Below are 20,270 nucleotides of genomic sequence, written 5' to 3'. Positions count from 1 at the left end.
CTTTAGCAGGAATTCACAGGGATGGGATGTAGAACCCATCTTTGGGGCCAAAAAAAAAAGAAAGGTTTTATTTCATAATTTCAGGTCAGCTATTTTACCCGTTTATACCTCTGCACACAACCAGCCATCCTGTGTCTAAAAGTTCTCTTCCATCTTACAAGAGGAGATGAGGAATTTGTCCATGTTGGTTGATTTTTTTTTTTTTAAGAAAACATTTTAAACGTAGAATTAAGTCTTTGCAGGTACAGGCGAATTCCACTTTAGATCCTTTCTTGATTCCATTTTTTTTTTTTTTTTAAGATTTTATGTATTTATTTGACAGAGATAGAGACAGCCAGCGAGAGAGGGAACACAGGCAGGGGGAGTGGGAGAGGAAGAAGCAGGCTCCCAGCAGAGGAGCCAGATGTGGGGCTCGATCCCAGGACTCTGGGATCACGCCCTGAGCCAAAGGCAGACACTTAACGACTGATCCCCCCAGGCGCCCCTCTTGATTCCATTCTATTTCCTTCCATCTCTCTACCTCCCAGAGGTAGCACTTCTTGCAATCGACGTGTATCCTTTCTGTCTACCTTTCCTAATGCTTTCCACATATGCATGTGTCCAGAGAATGTTGTATTGTGTATTTTTATACTTACGGCAGTGGTTCCGTATAGTATAGTATCCTTTTACTACTTGTTTTTTTTGTGGGGAGTGGTGCACGTTGATACAGGGAAGTCTAGTAGCTCATTGGAGCGCAGTGTTGTAGTACTGCTGGGTGTGGTGGTGTCACATGTCATAGGTTGTCGGTTCCCATGTCTGAAGATGCATGTATACCGAATTTCCTGATTATGTTTGAAAAGACCAAAAGTGAAAAATAAACTACATATTCAAGAGTCATGTTGATTGTTCTGCTGTGATGTGAAAGAGTGAGGCCGGACATGTTTCCAGCTTTCTGAAATTTTACTTATCTCTACACCGTAGCAAATAAAAATTGCCGAAGATACCCACTTCTGAAACAAACAACAACAGATTTATTGTTGTCACAGGCATGCCTCGGTAGATTACCCTGTGTAGCAGTCACTGGTTTGCCACTTAATGGCTGGGTGCTTTTGGAGCAAGGTGCTTAGTGCTTGTGCCCTCCATTTATTTATCTGTAAAAGAACAACAGTTCAGTGACCAAGCCTCTTGGCAGGTGCCTGGGGCATCAAGGTCAGTTAAACACCGACTGGTTATTGAAGGAACATTGCTGGGTAGAGGTGAGTTGAGGGAGATTCTCCTGTGTCGTGTTACGCCTATTTAAGTGTTTTAATTTCTTTTGACTAACCCCTACAGGCTTGAAATTTAGTGTTTTTTTTACTAGTATTCTCTTTTCCAAATGTCTGCAAAATATAAGCACCAGATATTTTCATTACAATGACCCCCTTCTCAGGATACTTGTTTTGGGAGGGCTGGAGCACGCTGCCTTGCCCCAGAGACCGGCCTGGGGAGGGTCTGCGGACAGGGCGGTAGTTTCTATGCAGTGTGTGTTGTTTAAGGCGACTACGCCGAATTGCACATAGATACGTGAATACTGGGGTTTTATTTTTTTATTTTTACACATGAAACTGCGAGTGACAGTCAGTAACCAACATGTTTCCCATCACCAGTCGTGTCATTTGTTACAGCTGGCAACCAAGCTCTGCTGGGCTGATGCTGCTCGCTGATGGCTGGGGCCCAGAAATACTCGGCGCAGCATTTGTGCCTAACTCATTTTCTTTTCTCCCATAGGAAACGAGTACCTGTTGTTCAGTCCCTTTCTCTTCCCCCTTAGTTTTCATCATTCAGTCATTCCTGCATCAAGAAGTCTATTATAGACACACAATAATCCCTTTTCCCTTCTCTCTTTTTGAGCTCTTATCTAATTACTCTAGGAAAATGTCCTCTTCTCATTCATTCGACAGATATTCATTGAAGCCCTTATATACCTCCTCTTCCTTCATGTTATGTGTGAGTCAGAAAACAGCTCTAATCATGGCTGAATATAATCATAGATTGAGTAAGATAGAAGCCTCTCTATTTCCAGATAAGAGTTTCTGAAAAGCCGTTCGTCAGTTCATGAGTGAGCAAGTCCATTGTTAACTAAGATAGGTTTCCCTTTGCAGGCCAGGGATGCATTTCTATGAAATTAGAGGGTAGACCAGTTCTTTAAAACCAAGCAAACTGATCATTTATTCCAGAATGTTCCAACTTCATTGGAAACTTCTCGAGATGAATTTAACTTCCCTTCTTGACAAAATGCATAAGGAACTCTTTAATATCATGTCCAGCCCCTGCCTCTCTGTCCACTTTTTGGGGGCAGATTTGAACTGGCTTTGAATCATACTTAGCCACAAAAGAAGTTTTACCACACTCCGCAACTGCCTCATAACTTTGTTGTAAAGATTAAGAAAGCCATATATGTAAGCTTTCTGGGTCACAGTAAATAATGATAGAAGTTTTTACTTCATACCACTAGAGTATTAGCTCTGTGTGGCCAACATTTGTGTTCACTGCGGTATCTGGCACACAGTAGATACTCAAAAAATAATGAAAGGATGGGCAGATGCTCCTTATTGTTACATATGACAGAACTTACAGAATTCTATCTAAAAACAGTAAAATAAAAGTAAGAAAGCCAAGTCTCCAAACAGAAAGGGTTCTAAATTGCCAGGTAAATGTATCAGTTTCAAGCGGGTCTCTTAAGTGTGAAAAGCACCAGGACTATCAACCTACTTACCAAGCTTCTCCATGTTTTCCCTACTCCAGTCTTCTTCTTGGTCACCCAGCTCTGTTCCTTCTGAATCTTGCCCTCCCCCAGCTGTATACTTTTCTCATTTCTTCTCTTTCTCTGCCCTTGGACTCTCTTTAACCATAGGTCTTTTCTTGAATGGTATCTTTCTACCCAATTTTCTCTCCTCTTGACTTTCTCCCTTAACCATATGGCAGAGATTTTTAAAAATAAACATGTATAGAGTTACATATGTATTTAATTCTTTTTGGTTTTGTTCCTAATTCTAAAAATAATTAAGTAGGGCTTTTTTTTTTTTTTTTTAACTGACTTGACTTTACCTTTGCAAAGCATTATTGTTTGTATTTCCTCCGTGATGCTTTAATAGAAAAGGGGAAAGCTTTTCACTCCTGGTCTAGGCTCCCAGCTTGTGAAACATTTAAAAATATATCTTAAATTCCTTCCTCCAGCAATTTTGCTGGAGATATTTCTCCAGATATTTCGAAATATCCTTCAACCGTCTTCTTTAATGCTGGTTACTCCTGCTTTTCACTGAGTTATAATAGTTCATTTCTTTAATTGTTTCCAAGTTCATCTGAGATCCTCTCCAAGGGTTGCATGATTTTTCAACCACCTAAATGCAAAGAGCCTCATCTTGGGAATTGTCCTTATCATTGTAAAGTTGTTTTAATGGCGTAGTTCTCTGTACCGTTCTCAGTATTAAAATTATTGTGTAGCATATATAATATAATATCCTCTTTAAGTTGCACTCACTAGAAATGCATGGTACTTAGATATTTTGCTAAAGTAAAAAGAGGGTCTACTCCCCAAATTACATTGCACTAGAAGTCAAAATAAATTATCATTGACGAGGGCACCTGGGTTAAGCATCTGCCTTCGGCTCGGGTCATGATCCCAGGGTTCTGGGATCAAGCCCCATATTGGGCTTGCTGTTCAGCAAGGAGCCTGCTTCTCCCTCTCCCTCTGTTGCTCCCCCTGCTTGTGCTCTTTCTCTCTCTGTCAAATAAAGAAATAAATTGACAAATACTATATAATCCCAGGCCTTCAAATTCCAGGTGGGGTCAGTTTCCTTCTGTGTCCTTTGTCACTGCGTTCCTTGACACGTCGCTGCCACTTATTGACCTTCCCTTCCCATCAACTCTTCCCTACCTAAAAATTTATTCAGATGAAAAGGCTATATCACCCTTTGGGTTTTTCCTTTTTGAAACTGTAAATAGGTGTGCCTGGCTGACTCAGTTGGTAGAGCACGCAACTCTTGGTCCTCAAGGTTGTAAGTTTGACCCCACGTAGGGTGTAGAGATTACTTAAAAATAATCTTTAAAAATAAATTAATCACTGTAAATAAACAACTATAAAAACCTCATTGTTTAATTTTAGAAAGTTGGGGGGGAAGACTTTTTACATATTATTTCAATGGCTTTTAAAACTTATTTTCTGTTCCCACTAGAGGGCATTCTTTCCTTTGATTTTTTAGTTCATAGCTTTTGTGTATTTATTTTACAGAACTGTTAAATAAAAAGGTAAAAGTTGAGGCTATGTATGTGCTCAGATATCCCTCTTACAGAGAGGAGTTGTCGGATATACACATTCCCTTCATTTAAGTCTCACCGGGGCCAGTATCAAAATTGAGGTTAAACTGTATGTCCTAGCATTTTTATTTTGTAGCTTGGTCAGATGGGGATCACAAATATCCCACCATAACTTTATGATGTAGTTTGTGTAGTTACCATTTGATAAACCAGTGCTTATCCAAATTTATTTATGACACACTGTGGCTAACACTAGATTATTCAAAGGTGGGTTGCCTATTTTATTACTTGGTTAACTCGGTTTTTGCAGGATGTATTTAGTATAGGATAAATGGACCCAAACATTGTTTTTAATCCAGTAGATCTCAGTGCTAACACCCAGTGATTCTCTAGCCTTGCCTCACAGGACAGTTATTTTATTTGACAATATTTGAACTCTTGTTTTTGTTGTGACATCACACTTTTCTGTAGGAACTTTAATTCTTAACATCTAATCAGAAGCAGCTCCATTCTTCCTATCATAGAACTGGTAGTTCTACATATGCCGCAGATGTGTTATGTTTCAGATTTTCCCGAGCCTCCTGGTACCAGGTAGGACCGCAGCTGTTAACCCAGGGGACTGTGCAGCAACGAGCTAACTTCTTTTCTCTAGTAGCAACTGTAGATTGCCTGTAGTTGACACTGAGGGAGCAAATTTTGTTAGTCTGTGTTATACAGTGAATTCAGTCCCTTCTATATACTTAGAAGGGACTCTAGTTTACCTGGGAAATCTGGGCTTCTTTTCAAGGCTACAGGAGGCTTGGTAATTCTGAGTGGGAGTGGGGGGACACGTGGTTGCTGTTGAGAAACTGCCGCAAAGCCTATGCCTGCTCCATGCTTCACTGTCAAGTCAGAAGGTGGTATGGAATCTCCTATAAAATTAGATACTGACTCATTAGGTATTGATTTAAGCTTATGTTGACAGATGAGAAGTATTAAACTAGAAGTGTTAAATGGCAGAGCTATTACAATGAGAAGGGCAGGCTGTGTGGAAAACTATGTGGTATAAAACATTTTAACATCTTTGACTTTTTATTCATAGTCCACTAATCACACACAAAAAACCCTCCCTAGCATACTTGCTACCATAGATCATTATAAAGTGACTCTTATATTTTAAGAAACCCTGCTGAGAATTTACCTAACATAATGTTTGGTGGTGTGGCTGAAATAAGTATTTGTGTTTGAAATAATAACCCTGAATCATAAACGTTGTTAAAGTCTTTAGTGTTTAAGAAGTTAGAAAACATATGGGGTGCCTAGGTGGCTCAGTCGGTTAAGCATCTGCCTTCGGCTCAGGTCATGATCTCAGGGTCCTGGGATGGAGCCCTGAGTCAGGCTTTCCCGCTCAACGGGGAGTCTGCTTGTCCTTTTGTCTCTGCCCCCTGCTCCCTGCTCGTGCTCTCTCTCTCTCTCTCTCAAATAAATAAAATAAATAAATAAATAAATCAAATAAATAAATAAATAAATAAAATCTTTTTTAAAAAAAGTTAGAGGGGCACCTGGGTGTCTCAGTTGTTGAGCGTCTGCCTTCAGCTCAGGTCGTGATTCCGGGGTCGTGGGATCGAGCCCCGTGTTGGGCTCCCTGCTCAATGGGGAGCCTACTTCTCCCTCTCCCACGCCCCCTGCTGGTGTTCCCTCTCTCGCTGTCTTTTTCTCCTCTCTCTCTGTCAAATGAATAAATAAATAAATTTTTTTTTTTAAAGTTAGAAAACATACATTTTAGAAATGACTCCATCATGCTTGCTTTGGCAGCAGATATACTAAAATTAGAAATGACTCCATCAAAAAATAGTAATTTTAAAAACAACAATAACAACAACCCTATTTCTTAAGATTTTATTTTTTTAAGTAATCTCTGTACCCAGCATGGGGCTCAGACTCACAACCCTGAGATCAAGGGTCACATACACGCCCTACTGACTGAGCCGGCCAGGCCACCCCTGCAACCCTATTTCTTAAAGGTCTGACAGTTACTGAACTCCAGCTGGGTTGTAGGGAAGCCTCCCACCACCTACACCCTCACCCTGCAGGAGAGTTACGGGCATTTAGATTTGGGTAACTTAGAATTATGCCGGAAGAGTAAAACAGGCAAGGGACAAGCATCATCAGACCTTCCTACTCAAAGTGGTGGTTGCCGAGCGTGGCTTTGTCAGCATCCACGTTGCTGGAAGTTCTGTTCATTATACTAGTCAGCAGGTGCCCGCATTATGGAAAGAAAAACCAGGCCTGCAGAGTAACCACAAGACGGCACACACCAGAAGTTAGTGTTCAAACCTGGGTTTACCTTTCTGGCACCTTTTTAGCACAGTTCATGCTCCATTTGTTTGGCAGAGTTTTTTGTATCCAGTTACATTAAACTTCCATTTGTGAATCTGAGTAGTTATTTACCCCTTTTCAGTATTTGTAATGTTATGTTGGAAGCATTGTCCTGCCTGGCAGCTGTTTGGAATGAGCAAATTTTGAAGTATTCCATCTTTTTGCTCAAATACCATCTTTTCTGTGAAGCTTTGTTGCCCACACAGTTTTTCCTTTTCTGCTTCATTTTCTCTGTAGCACTTTCTTCTAGTTTTGCGGCTTCGTTTGTTTTTGTACCTGGCTTCACCCACTAAAATGTCAGCTTCACAGGGACAGAGCCTTGTCTGTGTTGTTATTGCTCTGTCCCCACCCCCTAGAACATAGTAGGCGCTCAATACTTGTTGAATTTGCTGGAAAACTGTTGGCTTGATGCCGTCATTCGGCTTTCAGTGTAACTTGGTGAGATCTCAGTACAACTTTGGACATCTTAACTATCTGGAAGGGTATTTTGAGGACTGATTTAAAAGGTTGTATATACTAGTACTGATATTGAGTTATATACCAGAAAATGTGAGAACATAATCTTACTACATCTGAATGAAATAATGTAAGACCTTCAGGGGCACCTAGCTGGCTCAGTCAGAGGAGTGTACGACTCTTGATCTCAGGGTCATAAGTTTGAGCCCCACGTTGGGTGTAGAGATTACTTAAAGGAAAACAAGAGTGGTACTACAGACCCCCTCTGCCAGATCTAAAAGAGTGTCAGCCCCAACCTTTCAAGATCCCTGAGGGCTCCATACCCCCCCCACTGACCAAAATTTTATCATTCCCTGTTTTCTTTGTATAGTTTCACTGCATATTTGAGTTCCTAAAGTAGATAGTGTTTTTGAACTTTAAACTATCTATATCTGTATCTTTGAGACTTTCTTTCAGTCATGTGAGATTCTTGAAGTCCTCACCTGTGGCTATGATGCATGTTCTAATTCATTCTGTAATAGACCTCTATTGGACCTTTGGGTTGTTAACACCCCACCTCCCCGCCCCCATTGCAAAACCTGCTGTGAACATTCTTCTACATTCTTCTGATACACATAGACAGAAGATTCTGCAGGGAATCTACTTAAGAGTGAAATCACAGAGTCCCAGGAATTGCACAGATTGAACTTGACTAGAATGTGAACAAAAATTTTCCAAGTTGTCGTACTGATGTATCCTCCCACTAGCAGGGTAGAAGTGTTCTGTTGTATCTTCACTAGCGTGTCCTCACTGGCACTCGAAATCATCAGATTTCTAGGTTTTTGCCAGAGTGGTCGATGTAAAACAGTAGCGCGTGATGGTTTTACCTGCATGTCTTTGATGACTGATGAGATTGAGCGTAGTTCATGTATTTCTGGTCATTTGTGTTTGTTGTTCTTTGTAGCGCGGACTCAAGTCTTTGCCCGTTTGCCCATTTTTCTCTTAGATGTTGGTCATTTTCTTACTGCTCTGTCAGAGTTCTTAACGTATTCTGAACCCCAAACTGTTGTCTGTCGTGTATGTTGTACATGTCACCAGTTTTGGGGCCTTCTTGTCTTTCCAGCACTATAGGACATTAAAGGTAAAGAAAAAAATCTTAATTTTAATGTGGTTAAACCCATGGATTGGACAGTGTGTGTGTGTTTTAAGAAATTGTTTCCTACTCAGAACTCATAAAAATATTCCCCTATATTGTCTTCCAGGGATTCCCCCCCCCTTTTCCTTCGGCACTTGTCTTTATAAACAGTCTGGAATTGATTTTTGTGTGTTGGATCTGTGGCAGAGATCCGAATTTATTTTCCCCACATATGGATAATCACCTGTCCTGGCGCCATTCACTGTCTCCTTCCTCCTTTTCCCACTGATCTCTAGGGACTTTGTTGTCATAAAATAGATTTCAGCATGTGTGTATCTGTTTTGGGCTTTCTGTTCTATTTCATTGGTCAGTTGATCTGTCTCCGTGCTAATAGTATCCTATCTTAATTACTGTAGCTTTATTTTTTTTTAATTTTTTAAGATTGTATTTATTTGTGAGAGAGAGTGCCAGTGAGCAAGCATGCATGGAGGAGGGGCAGGGGGGAGGGGGAGGGACCAGCAGACTTCCCACTGAGCGGGGAGCCCCATGTGGGGCTCGATCCAGGGACCCTGAGATCATGACCTGAGCTGAAACCAAGAGTCCTATGCTTATCACTTAACCAGCTGAGCCACCCAGGCGCCCCTGACTGTAGCTTTATAATAGTTCATGATATATTAAGTAAATCCTTCCATCTTATTTTTCTTCAGGAATATCTTAGTTATTCTTGGCCCTTTGCAACTTGCATAAAAAATTTGAGTCGGCGTGTCATGTTCCACAAAAACTTCTTTTGTGATTTTGATTAAAATTGCATTGATTCCACCAGTCAATTTGGGGAGAATTGACATTCATTTCATTGAAACGTCTCATCTGTGAACCTGATATTTTTATTTTTTTAAAGTCCTTTAGGGGTATCTGGATGGCTCATGCAGTTAAGCATCTGCCTTATCTCAGGTCATGATCCCACCATCCTGGGATCGAGCCCCGCGTTGGGCTCCCTGCTCAGTGGGGAACCTGCTTTATCCTCTCCTCCCTGCTTATGCTCTCTCTCTCTCTCTCTCTCTCTCTCTCTCTCGCTGTCACCCTCTGACTCTCTCTGTCTCTCTCTCAAATAAATAAAATCTAAAAATAAATAAAGTCCTTTAAATGTTTTGAGAGAGAGAATGTGTGTGTGTGTGTGTGTGTGTGTGTGTGTATATATATATATATATATTTAAAGATTTTTTTTAAGTAATCTCCACGACCCATCGTGAGGCTCGAGCTCACAACCCAAGATCAAGTTTCATGTTCCACCCACTGAGCCAGCCAGGCACCCTTGAGTATGTATTTACTAATTTGCTTCATAAAGGGCTGCCCATCTTTGGTTAGATTTATTCATAGGCATTTTTTTTTTAATGCCGTTGCAAATGGCATAATTTTTTTTAGTTATTTTCATTAGGAATATAAATCAGAGTAACAGATCCACCATATCATTGGAAATTCCTGTAGCATTTACTGTGTTGTTTCTAGTCATTTTAGGAAGGAAATGTGGGGTTAAATGTGTACCTTAAAAAATTTATAGGAGCACCTGGGTGGCTCAGTCAGTTAAGCGTCTGCCTTCGGCTCAGGTCATGATCCCGGGTCCTGGGATTGAGCCCCGAGTCAGGCTCCCTGCTCAGTAGAGAGCCTCCTCCTCCCTCTCCCTCTGCCTGCCGCTCTGCCTACTTGTGCTCTCTCTATCTCTCTGTCAAATAAATAAATAAAATATTTTTTTAAAATGTTTTTTAAAAATTTATAAAAATGAGATGGAGTATGGCCTATTATAGCTGCTAATTAATGATATTTCTTTTTTTTAATAGGTGTCAGCTGTGATGCATGTTTAAAAGGAAATTTTCGAGGTCGCAGATATAAGTGTTTAATTTGCTACGATTACGATCTTTGTGCATCTTGTTATGAAAGTGGTGCAACAACAACAAGGCATACAACTGACCACCCAATGCAGTGCATATTAACGAGAGTAGATTTTGGTATGTATTTAACTCACATTTTAATGGGTTGTCATGTAGAAGTTTGTATGTATGTGCGTGAAAAAGTAAAGGCAGAATGTTCCAAGATTCTTGCCAATAGGATACATTAAAAATAACATGAATCTTTTATATTCTAAATAATTCCCTTAATCATACCTTAATTGTTCATGAAAGCCATTCAGAGATCTATAAAACTGACAAAGTAGGAGATGGAAGAGTGCCTCAGTAAAGAAGGAGTAAAGTCAACGGACTGTTCTTGCCAACAGCACACAAGTATTCTTGCTCTGGTTATCAGAAAGCAGATTGTTTCTACAGTTGATTAGAAGACCTTGTTAAGCCATAGGAAAAGCTATAAATGTTTCATGCTGTAATTTCTTACCTAGTCAGCACTTGTAATCTTTCTCTTTAGGGCCATCATAGTTGCTGTGAAGTAGTATCTCATGGGGTTTTGATTCGCATTTCTCTGATGGCTAATGCTAGTGACCATCTTTTCTTATGCTTACTGGCCATTTGTAGATCTGCATTGGAGAAATGTCTATTCAGATCCTTTGCCCATCTTTTAATTGGGTAATATGTCTTTTTATTTGAGTTTTAATAGTTCCTTGTATACTCTTTATACAAGTTCCTTATTAGTTGGATGATTTGCGGAAATTTTCTCCCATTCCGTGGGTTGTCTTTTCGCTTTTTTTTTTTTTTTTTAACTTAGGCTCCATGTGGAGCCCAGTGTGGGGCTTGAACTCAGGGCCCTGAGATCAAGAGTTGGACACTTAACTGACTGAGCCACCCAGGCACCCCGTGTCTTCACTTTTTTGATGGGTGTTTTGAAGCACAAAAGTTTTAATATTGATGATGTCCAGTTTATCTACTTCTTCTTTTGTTGTGCTTTTGGTGTCATATCTAAGAAACCACTGGCCAGTCAAGATCATGAAGATTTAAAACTATGTTTTCTTCTAAAAGTTTTATTGTTTTCGTTTTTACCTTAAGATCTTTGATCCATGTTGCATTAATTTTTGTCTGTGGAATGATGAGGTAGACCATTCTTTTGCATATGCATATCCAGTCATCCCAGCATCATTTATTGAAAAAGACTGTTCTTTACCCAGTGAATTGCCTTGGCATTCTCATTAAAAATCAGTTGACGTGAGGTGAGAAGGTTGGCGAGATGGGGCAATGTTGGTCAAAGGCTACAAAGTTTCATTATGCAAAATGAATAAGCTCTAGAGAGCTGATGTATAATATGGGACCATAGTTAACAATATCACATAATTGAAATTTTTGGAGAGGATAGATCTTAAGTCTTTTAACACGCACACACAGAGGTAACTATGTAGGGGTGGTTGATACGTTAGCTTGATTGTGGTGATCTTTTCACAGTGTGTATATATATATATATATATATATATATATATATGAAATATCAATTTGTGTACCATAAATATACACAATTTTTATGTCTAAGATATCTCAATAATCTAATAAAAAAGAAAAGTTGGTTGACCATAAGTATGTCTTTTCCTAGATTCTTAGTCTATTTCATTGATTTATAGCTCTCTCTTTACAGCTATACTTATAGCTAGTACCACACTGTCTTAATTACTATAAACTTACAGTAAGCTTTGAAATTGACAAGCGTGAGTCTTCCAGCTTTTGTTCTGTTTTGTTTTTCAAGATTGTTTTGGGTAGTCTAGATCCCTTGAGTTTCTGTGAAACATTTTTAGGATCAGCTCATCAAATTTCTGCAAGGAAGCCAACTGGAATTTTGATGGGGATTGTTTTGAATCTGTAGGTGACTTCGGAGAGCAACGGTATTAAGTCTGCCAGTCCATAAACATGAGATGTTCTTCCATTTATTTAGGTCATCTTTGATATTTTTCAACAAAGTTTTGTATTTATCAGAGGAAAAGTTTTACACTTTGTTCATTAAATCTGTTCTAAGTATTTTATTCTTTTTGCTGTTGTAAATGGATTTTTAAAATTTTACATTTGGATTGTTCACTGCAAGTGTATAGAAGAACAATTGGTTTTTGTGTATCAGTCTTATATCCTGTAATGTTTTTGTTGTTTATTAGTTCTGATGGTTTTTTAACGGATTTTTTAGGTTTTTCTCCCTTTTTTTTTTTTAAAGATTTATTTAAGAGAGAGAGAGAGTTGGGGAGAGGGGCAGAGGGAGAGAACCTTTAAGCAGACTCCCCACTGAGTGCAGAGCCCAAGGTGGGGCTCAATCCCCTGTCCCATGAGATCATAACCTGAGCCAAAATCAAGAGTCAAATGCTTTGACTGTGCCACCCAGGCACCCCTAGGATTTTCTATGTGGAAGGTCATGTCATCTGCTAATAGAGATGGTTTTACTTCCTCCTTTCCATCTAGCTGCTTTTCATTTCATTCCTCACCTAATCTCCAGTAAAATAGTGAATAGAAATGGCAAGAGTTGGGGTGCGTGGGTGGCTCAGTCTGTTGAGCTTCTGACTCTTGGTTTTGGCTCAAGTCATGGTCTCGGGATCCTTGAATCCAGCCCCATGCCAGGCTTACAGGGAATCTGCTCGAGATTCTCTCCCTCACCCTTTCTCTGCCCCTCTTCCTTTGTGGGCTTGCTCTCTCTCAAATAAATAATCTTTAAAAAAAGAAATAGCTGGAGTGGAAATTTTTGTCTTCGTTCCAGGTTTTAGGGGGGGAAGACATCCAGTCCTTCACCCATAAGTATGATGTTAGCTATGGGTGTTTTGTACGTGCCCTTTATCAGGGGAACAAGTTTTATTCATTTTTATATATTTATCCCCACCTACCCCAAAACCACCTGGCAAGTCTTACGCATATAATAAATGGGTAAATATTTTTAAGGTAGTCTAAATCTTCCTAAAAATGAATGTGAACAAATCTCTTATGTAGTGAATACTTTCATTTCCTCTTCCCACAAAAGTGATCATATCTTAAGTGTTTGTGTCATGTTAAATATAGTTCTTTATAATGAAGAGATGTAGCATACTAAATATACTTGCAATTGTAATTCCTTTTGTGCTACTAATGGAGAAAAATAGAACTTGAGATGTACTAATGAGGCAAACAAATTATTTGCATAGACTATCACTAATTGGTCAGTTCTTCAGTAACGAGTTTGGACAGAGTTTGTCGTGGTAGTGCTCCATTCAGGTTAGCATTTTGCAAGAACTCAGTGCTTAGGATCCTTCTTGCTGAATGGTGTGTGCTTTAGACAAATAACTGCATCGGGGAGTTGGCATACTGATCACAGTCGCCTACTCTGAGCCCTTGTGCTCTTGTATTATGATACACCCTGCAGATTATTTTTTTTCAAGATTTTATTTTTAGGGGGCGCCTGGGTGGCTCAGATGGTTAAGCATCTGCCTTGAGCTCAGGTCATGATCCCAAGGTCCTGGGATCGAGCCCTGCATCAGACTCCCTGCTCAGCAAGGAGCCTGCTTCTCCCTCTCCCTCTCCCTCTGCTGTTCCCCCTGCTTGTGCTCTCTCACTGTCTCTGTCAAATAAATAAATAAATAAAATATTTTTTTTAAAAAAGTTTTATTTGTAAGTAATCTCTGTACTCTACCGATTGAGCCACGAGGTACCTCTCACCCTGCTAATTCTTTGTGTTGACACTGGCATTGCTACACATACAGAGACAAAGAAAAAATAAATTACAGTAAAATTAGAACTAGATGTGAAATGAGAGGTGTTTCAAAATTAAATGAAGGGGTTGGTGCCTGGCTGGCTCAGTCAGAGGGGCATGTAACTGTTGATCTCAGGGTCGTGAGTTCGAGCCCCACCTTGGGTGTAAAGATTACTTAAAATCTTCCCCAAAAAAGAAAAAAAAAACCCTCAAAATTAAATGAAGAGATAAAAAGTTACTTGCTTTGTTTTTCTCTTAAGGCAATAATAGCTATATGGGTAGAAAAGAAACTTTGGAGGGGTGTCACGGAGTCCCAGGGAGATAAGGATGTTGTATATGTGAGCACTCCTTGACAGAGTGAGGTTTTTGGAGATTTCAGGCATTCTTTTGTTTTACATTATTGTACCATCTGTTTACGTTTTTATATATTTAAAAAAACACAATAATTATTTCTCACTACACTTCCGCTTTGTTTTTCAGATTTGTACTATGGTGGGGAAGCTTTCTCTGTAGAGCAGCCACAGTCTTTTACTTGTCCCTATTGTGGAAAAATGGGCTATACGGAGACATCTCTTCAAGAACACGTTACTTCTGAACATGCAGAAACATCAACAGAAGTGGTAAGTGAAGCATCCTTGTGTCTAAAAGGATGTGTTAAAGTACATTATTTCTACAGAAATAAAGCTAGGCGACTATCCTCTGTCTCCTGCTAAGTGGACTGATACTGTTGGCATAATAATTATTAAAATTGTCTTTTTACAGCAAGTTTTACACTTCCTAGGAGGCTACACGTGTGCAAGATAACACGCTTCATTTGTTCACACTAGCCTTTCTTACCCTGTTGCTAAAAGCACAGTATGGAATCTTGACCAAATTCAGGAGCCCTTAGCAAATGCCCTGTGAACAGGGTAAAAGCACCCCAGACTGCAGCACAGCTCTTTCTAGAGTATTCTTGCTACCTGCTTCATCTCTCTTTGTCAAGGAAACCTTTGTAAGGAAATCTTTAAATCTTAAGTCATTAAGTGTAGTAATCCATTGTCACATCTCGTTGTAACAGACCACTTACTTGGTTTTCATCAGGTCAAAGCGCTAAGGTCCTTAGATGGTCCTTCTAGTCTAATCTTTCCCAGTGGCTAAAAGGCAAGGACCTAGAATAATGCACAAAGAAAATCTTGCCTTGAAAGCTCTTTGGATATTTAAGTCAGCGTATATTCAACTTTTAAGAAATGATGAAGTGTACCCAAAGAGTCCCCCTTCCCCCCTTTACCATTGGGAATAATAGATAAAGTGAGGGATGGACTCCATGTCTGGAATTTGGAGAATTTGGCACGAGCAATTGCACGTTGCATCAACTAATAAGCCCCTAGGTGTACTCTAGACAAATTAACTAAAACTCAAGAGAAATAGTGTGTCCAGGGACCCACGGCTACTAAGGGGCAGAGCCAGGGTTTGAACTCAGCCAGCGTCCCTCTGGGTTGTCCCTGCTTCACCACGGTGCTGTTTTAGCTCTGCCACGGCTCTGCTCTTGCAGCTGTGCGTAGGACAGGTTCACTTCTGTTCCCGTTTACACTGCTTAGTGGGATGCTTAAAGTCGCTTCGAAGATTTATAGTTCAAACATTTGGTAAATTTACATGACGTTTGTCCTCCAGCCAAATTTTACTCTCCAACAGCTCAGAACTGCTTTCGTCCTGCACCGTCTTGCAGCCTCAGAGTACTGTTGTCACATGTTACTACTGTTCGTAATTTGTTCTTCTTACTCTGTAGAGGTGACTTTGCTTCCTTTTGGCACAGCCCCAGGTACTGGTCTGAGGAACGGGGACTTGATTGCATCTCTGCCCTGGTTGTTGTGGGAATAATTTGTTTTTGACTTAATTTCTGTTAAGTTCGGGTACTTTATTTACCTAGATACACTAGAGATATACTAGAGATACACTTAAAATCATAACTAGGCAGTAGGTCCTAGTGCGGTACTTTCCTCACCCCACCTGGACAGGGCGGCTACTCTACTTTCCACATCCGAAATGGGAGAATCTAGCAGAAAGTTAAGTCCTTTCCATGAATGAAAAACTAATTCTTTAAAATAGGAATCAGCTCTGCCTCAGCAGCTTTGCCTTTATTTTTTTTCCTGAGAGTAAATACTCAGAATTTGTTTACGCTCCTCTGTACCTGACCCACAGTTTGGAAATGAAATACTTGCCGTCCACAGATGGTTTCGTGGTGTGTCTCTCAGAGGTCCTGCTCAGCACGCGCCTTTATGAAGTTCCCAGGCTTTCAGCACATGGCTCAAGACAGTGGCCTTGCCATTTTTCGATTGGTATTAGTGGAGTATTTTAGGGATTGCTGCCTCCTCACTGGCCCTTAGTCTGCATGAACACCGCATCTGCCCTGTGTTTCCACCCGGGCATTTCAAGTGAAAAATGGCAAGCAAACAAGAATCTTTGCTATGAGGGCACAGGGTTAGTTCTTCTTCAAATCATGTGAGTCATGTCCTTCTCAGTCCCTGGCTGGCACTACGTATGGCTTCCTGACTAGTGTCCACACCGGAGGACTGGCGCCTATGTCACCGCAGTTACTAAATACTTTGAGTGCCTCTCTGTATACGTGTGGAGCCTGTTATCAGCTCTAATAACGTTACAGTTGTATGTGAATGTCCAGGTGATGTTACTAGGTGTCCCCTCCCACCCCATCCCTCACCCCCGTGTTTTGCCAAAGTCATGGTTAGTCAAACATGGAAAAGTTCTGGAGTTCAAGGGTGACTCATGTCATTTTAGTGGGGGACTGTATTCACATAACAACTGACTGTCTCTCCTTTTCTCTTCCTGTTTACATTTTTCTTTCTGAATGCTCAGTGTGCTGTCTTCGCTTTTGCCCCTGTGTTTTCCTGCATGTGTCCTCTAGGCCAGTAGTTTGTATCTTCCTAGAGGACTTAAGGATCTCACTCCTCTAACCAGCATCCATTTGGAACATTCAGGGGCAAGAGGCTATGTCACTGCAAATGTCATTGTCACCACTAGAAAGCATTTACTGATACCTGACACAGCTAGCAAGAAAGTCTCCTGAAGGTTAATTTTCAAAAAACAACTTCGTAGACAACTTTGTAACCTTGTTTGTATTTTTCTGTTTCCTTTTTCAGCTAGGGACTCTAAGGCCCCAACCTAAGATTTGCCTCCCCTTCTTAAGATTAATTTGCAATTACTCAAGAGACTTTTGATTTTGAGGGTATGGACGGAACCCTTCAAAGCCAGATACTGTGAAAAACATCTGCCACAGAATGCATAGTGAAGGTGATGACTAGTTCAAAATGTAGGAAGCAGATTGGGTTATAATCTCAGTCGTCTTCATGTAAACACCAAATAATGCTAAATAATGTGGTTTTGAAATTAAGCACAGGTTCTTAAAATCCCTCATACTTATAGTGAGATTTGGTAGATTGGGACAACTAACTGGATTTTGGTTGTGGGAAGAATTCAGAGGGGAAGGAGCCCAGCATGTAATTTTAAAATCTATCAATCTGGTAGTAGAAGTGAGCAGTCGTTGTCAAATGGGATTGCAAATATGGATTACTGAGGAAGTAGTAGGATGGTGGAAGAAACATGGTAGGCAGAAAAGCTTTTCTTTGGATGTAAAAGGGCATTGAGAAGTGACTGTAAAATTTTTCTTAAATCTTCCATTGCAGCTTGCACTGCAGCTGACTAGAAAGCCTTCAGGGATTTTGTTGTTGTTTTTAGATGAAACATGCTGCTATGTTTCGTTAATGATATGTAGTTAATTTTTCACTTCTTTGTTTAATAAAATCTCTTGTAATTTATCTGTAGAATATTATACTTAAAAGATAACAGCACTTTTTGGTTTACCAGCATTTTCTTCCCACTTCCAGAAATTATGAACAGAATTATTCTGTTCACAATTAACAGCAGGGCTCTAATAGGTCATTGCTGGGAAATTTTGGCTTTCGACTTTTCATTTGATGTATTTACTCATTTTCATTACTCTCCAGAATGGGGGTTAGGGTAGTGGCTAGCATTTAAGTGCTCTTCGTTTATGTTAATGATACATTTCCCTCCCTTTTTAATGAAGACCTAGATGTGTTTATAACAGAATGAATTACATTTGAAATAGCGTGGTGGTACTGTGTTCCATTTATAAGAAATAAAAATCAAGGAGAAAGAATGATTTTTTGGAAATTTCCAACAGTCTGACTTTAGACATTTTTTAATAATAACTCTTGGAGCACCTGGCTGGCTCAGTCGGAAGATCTTGCGACTCAGTCTCAGGGTGGTGAGTTTGAGCCCCACATTGGGGTTGTAGAGATTACATACATACATAAACTTAAAAAAAAATAATTCTTACAGAGAAAAATGATAGCATAAAAGGACCTTTAAGTTTTTTTTAGTAATTCAGAATAATCGGCTTTAGCTGATAATTTACTTAATATTTGAACAGTTGTTTGTCTGGAGCACAAAATAGAAATTATCATCATTGGGGCACCTGGGTGGCTCAGTTATTAAGCGTCTGCCTTCGGCTCAGGGCATGATCCCGGTGTTCTGGGATCGAGCCCCACATCAGGCTCCTCCGCTGGGAGCCTGCTTCTTCCTCTCCCACTCCCCCTGCTTGTGTTCCCTCTCTCGCTGGCTGTCTCTCTCCCTGTCAAATAAATAAATAAAATAAAATAAAATAAATTATCATCATTGTTGTGGCAATTTGTGTATAAACAGTAGATGCATTTGATCTCTAAACAAGCAGGAAAGTATTAGATCAAATCTGCAGACCAGATTAACATTGGTAGATATGATTTATGCATGAAGGCTATGAGAAATGACATGTTTTAAATTGTCTATAGGACTTTTAAGACTTGATCATCAATATATCTATTTCATTGAGAGACCATTTTATTTTATTTTTTAAAGATTTTATTTACTTATTTGAGACAAAGAGAGTGAGCAAGAGAGAGAGAACACAAGCAGTGGGAGAGGGAGAGGCACACTGCCCGCTAAGCAAGGAGCCCTACTCGGGCTCCATCCCAGACCTGAGCCAAAGACAGCCACTTACCTGACTGAGCCACCGAGGCACCCTGAGAGACCATTTTAATATGTAGATCTATAGACCTAACTTCCCAACACATTTATTTCCTTATTAAGGAGCAATAATGGTGGAGTGAACCACAGTTTTTGCAAATCTTCTAATTTAATTTTATATACTTTCTTAAATATTATAATTCCCTGTTTACCCTTTTAATCAGATAACCAAGATAGAGGTAAGCATTTAAAAGCCAAATATATATTAAAAGAAAAAAATAGGCTTTGACTTCTGCTTACATTCTTCTTTATCAAAGAATGCAGTTGGATGCTGTCTGCTTTTCTGTGAACTAACAAGGGTATTTTATTTAATAATAGTGGAGAAATAGATAGGATTTGAAAAGTACAGTTGCTACAGGCAACCATATTGTCACTGCTCAGCTGCATTCAGCTAGAGAGATTGTAGAAGATTAGGGCTTGGTACTTTTATCATTTGTGCTTTTCATTAGTTTTGACCCCAAACACTTTCTATTTTATAAATCACCTTTTTCTATCTTTAGTGTTTGCCTGTCTTTGCACATTTTTAAATAATAGTTATTTTGAATACATTTATTTGTTTAAAATCAGATCGTAATACTTTCCATTTTAAGCGTGATAGAACCATTAGTATCCCAGCAGATTTTTAGGTTGTGAGCAGGGAAGGAAATGTTAGGAGACACTTTGGGGGTTCCAGGTTTGTTCTGGGATAATCCTATATGCATGTGTTCAGATATTTTTAAAAGCTGTTTCTGTGAGAAATCAGTTTCTCAAGATGATATGAAAACCAAGAAGGGAATTACTTAAATTATTGAGAAAATGAGATAATAGCTTTTCTTGGAAGGGTCTGTGTGTGCTATTTGAGAGTACATTGTTATCCCCGGATGGGCTTTTCATTACTTTCTACTTTCTTCTTTGTTGAAGTTGAATTAAAATCCTGTAGGGGAAGGGAGGCAGGCAGTTTTCTGAATGGAAACAATGCCTAACGTGCAGGGGGCACTGGCTAAGGCATCAGCTGTCAGACACATTCATTTTGAATTCTTTTTTTCTTTAGCCACTGGTCTGGTTTCTTCTTTGTCCTATGAAATACTGGTTTGTCTAGTTCAGTGTCCAGACAGCTAACTTCAGGTCAAAGAAATGTTTTGGAGGGTTTGTAGGAAGATTTGTAGGGAAGATGGTATAAAGATGGAGCTCTCCAGCAACTGTTGGCAAATTACAAGGTGGCTCAGAAATTCTTTAAGTGGGTGTCAGCCTTGTCTTTTCTCCTCCCACCATCCCTTCTTTTCCAGACCTGCCCTTCAGATTTAAAAAAACAAACGAAACAAACAGTAAAACAACAAAAACTGATTAAGAAAATTATTTGAAGACACCAGTCTTGGTATTCATAGCT

General features: G+C 39.7%; 1 protein-coding gene across 1 annotated transcript in view; it reads left to right on the top strand.

The window, feature by feature from the left end:
* KCMF1 (potassium channel modulatory factor 1) overlaps positions 1-20,270 on the top strand; it is a 68,481-nt gene that overhangs the window by 30,202 nt on the left and 18,009 nt on the right. The window contains exons 2-3 of the mRNA XM_040623253.1: positions 10,039-10,206; positions 14,309-14,448. Coding sequence (XP_040479187.1) covers positions 10,039-10,206; positions 14,309-14,448 — 308 coding nt within the window. The remainder of the gene's footprint in view (positions 1-10,038; positions 10,207-14,308; positions 14,449-20,270) is intronic.

Source organism: Ursus maritimus, unplaced genomic scaffold (assembly GCF_017311325.1).
Source record: "Ursus maritimus isolate PB19 unplaced genomic scaffold, ASM1731132v1 scaffold_6, whole genome shotgun sequence".
Taxonomy (NCBI): Eukaryota; Metazoa; Chordata; class Mammalia; order Carnivora; family Ursidae; genus Ursus; species Ursus maritimus.
This window is presented reverse-complemented; position numbering and strand designations above follow the sequence as displayed.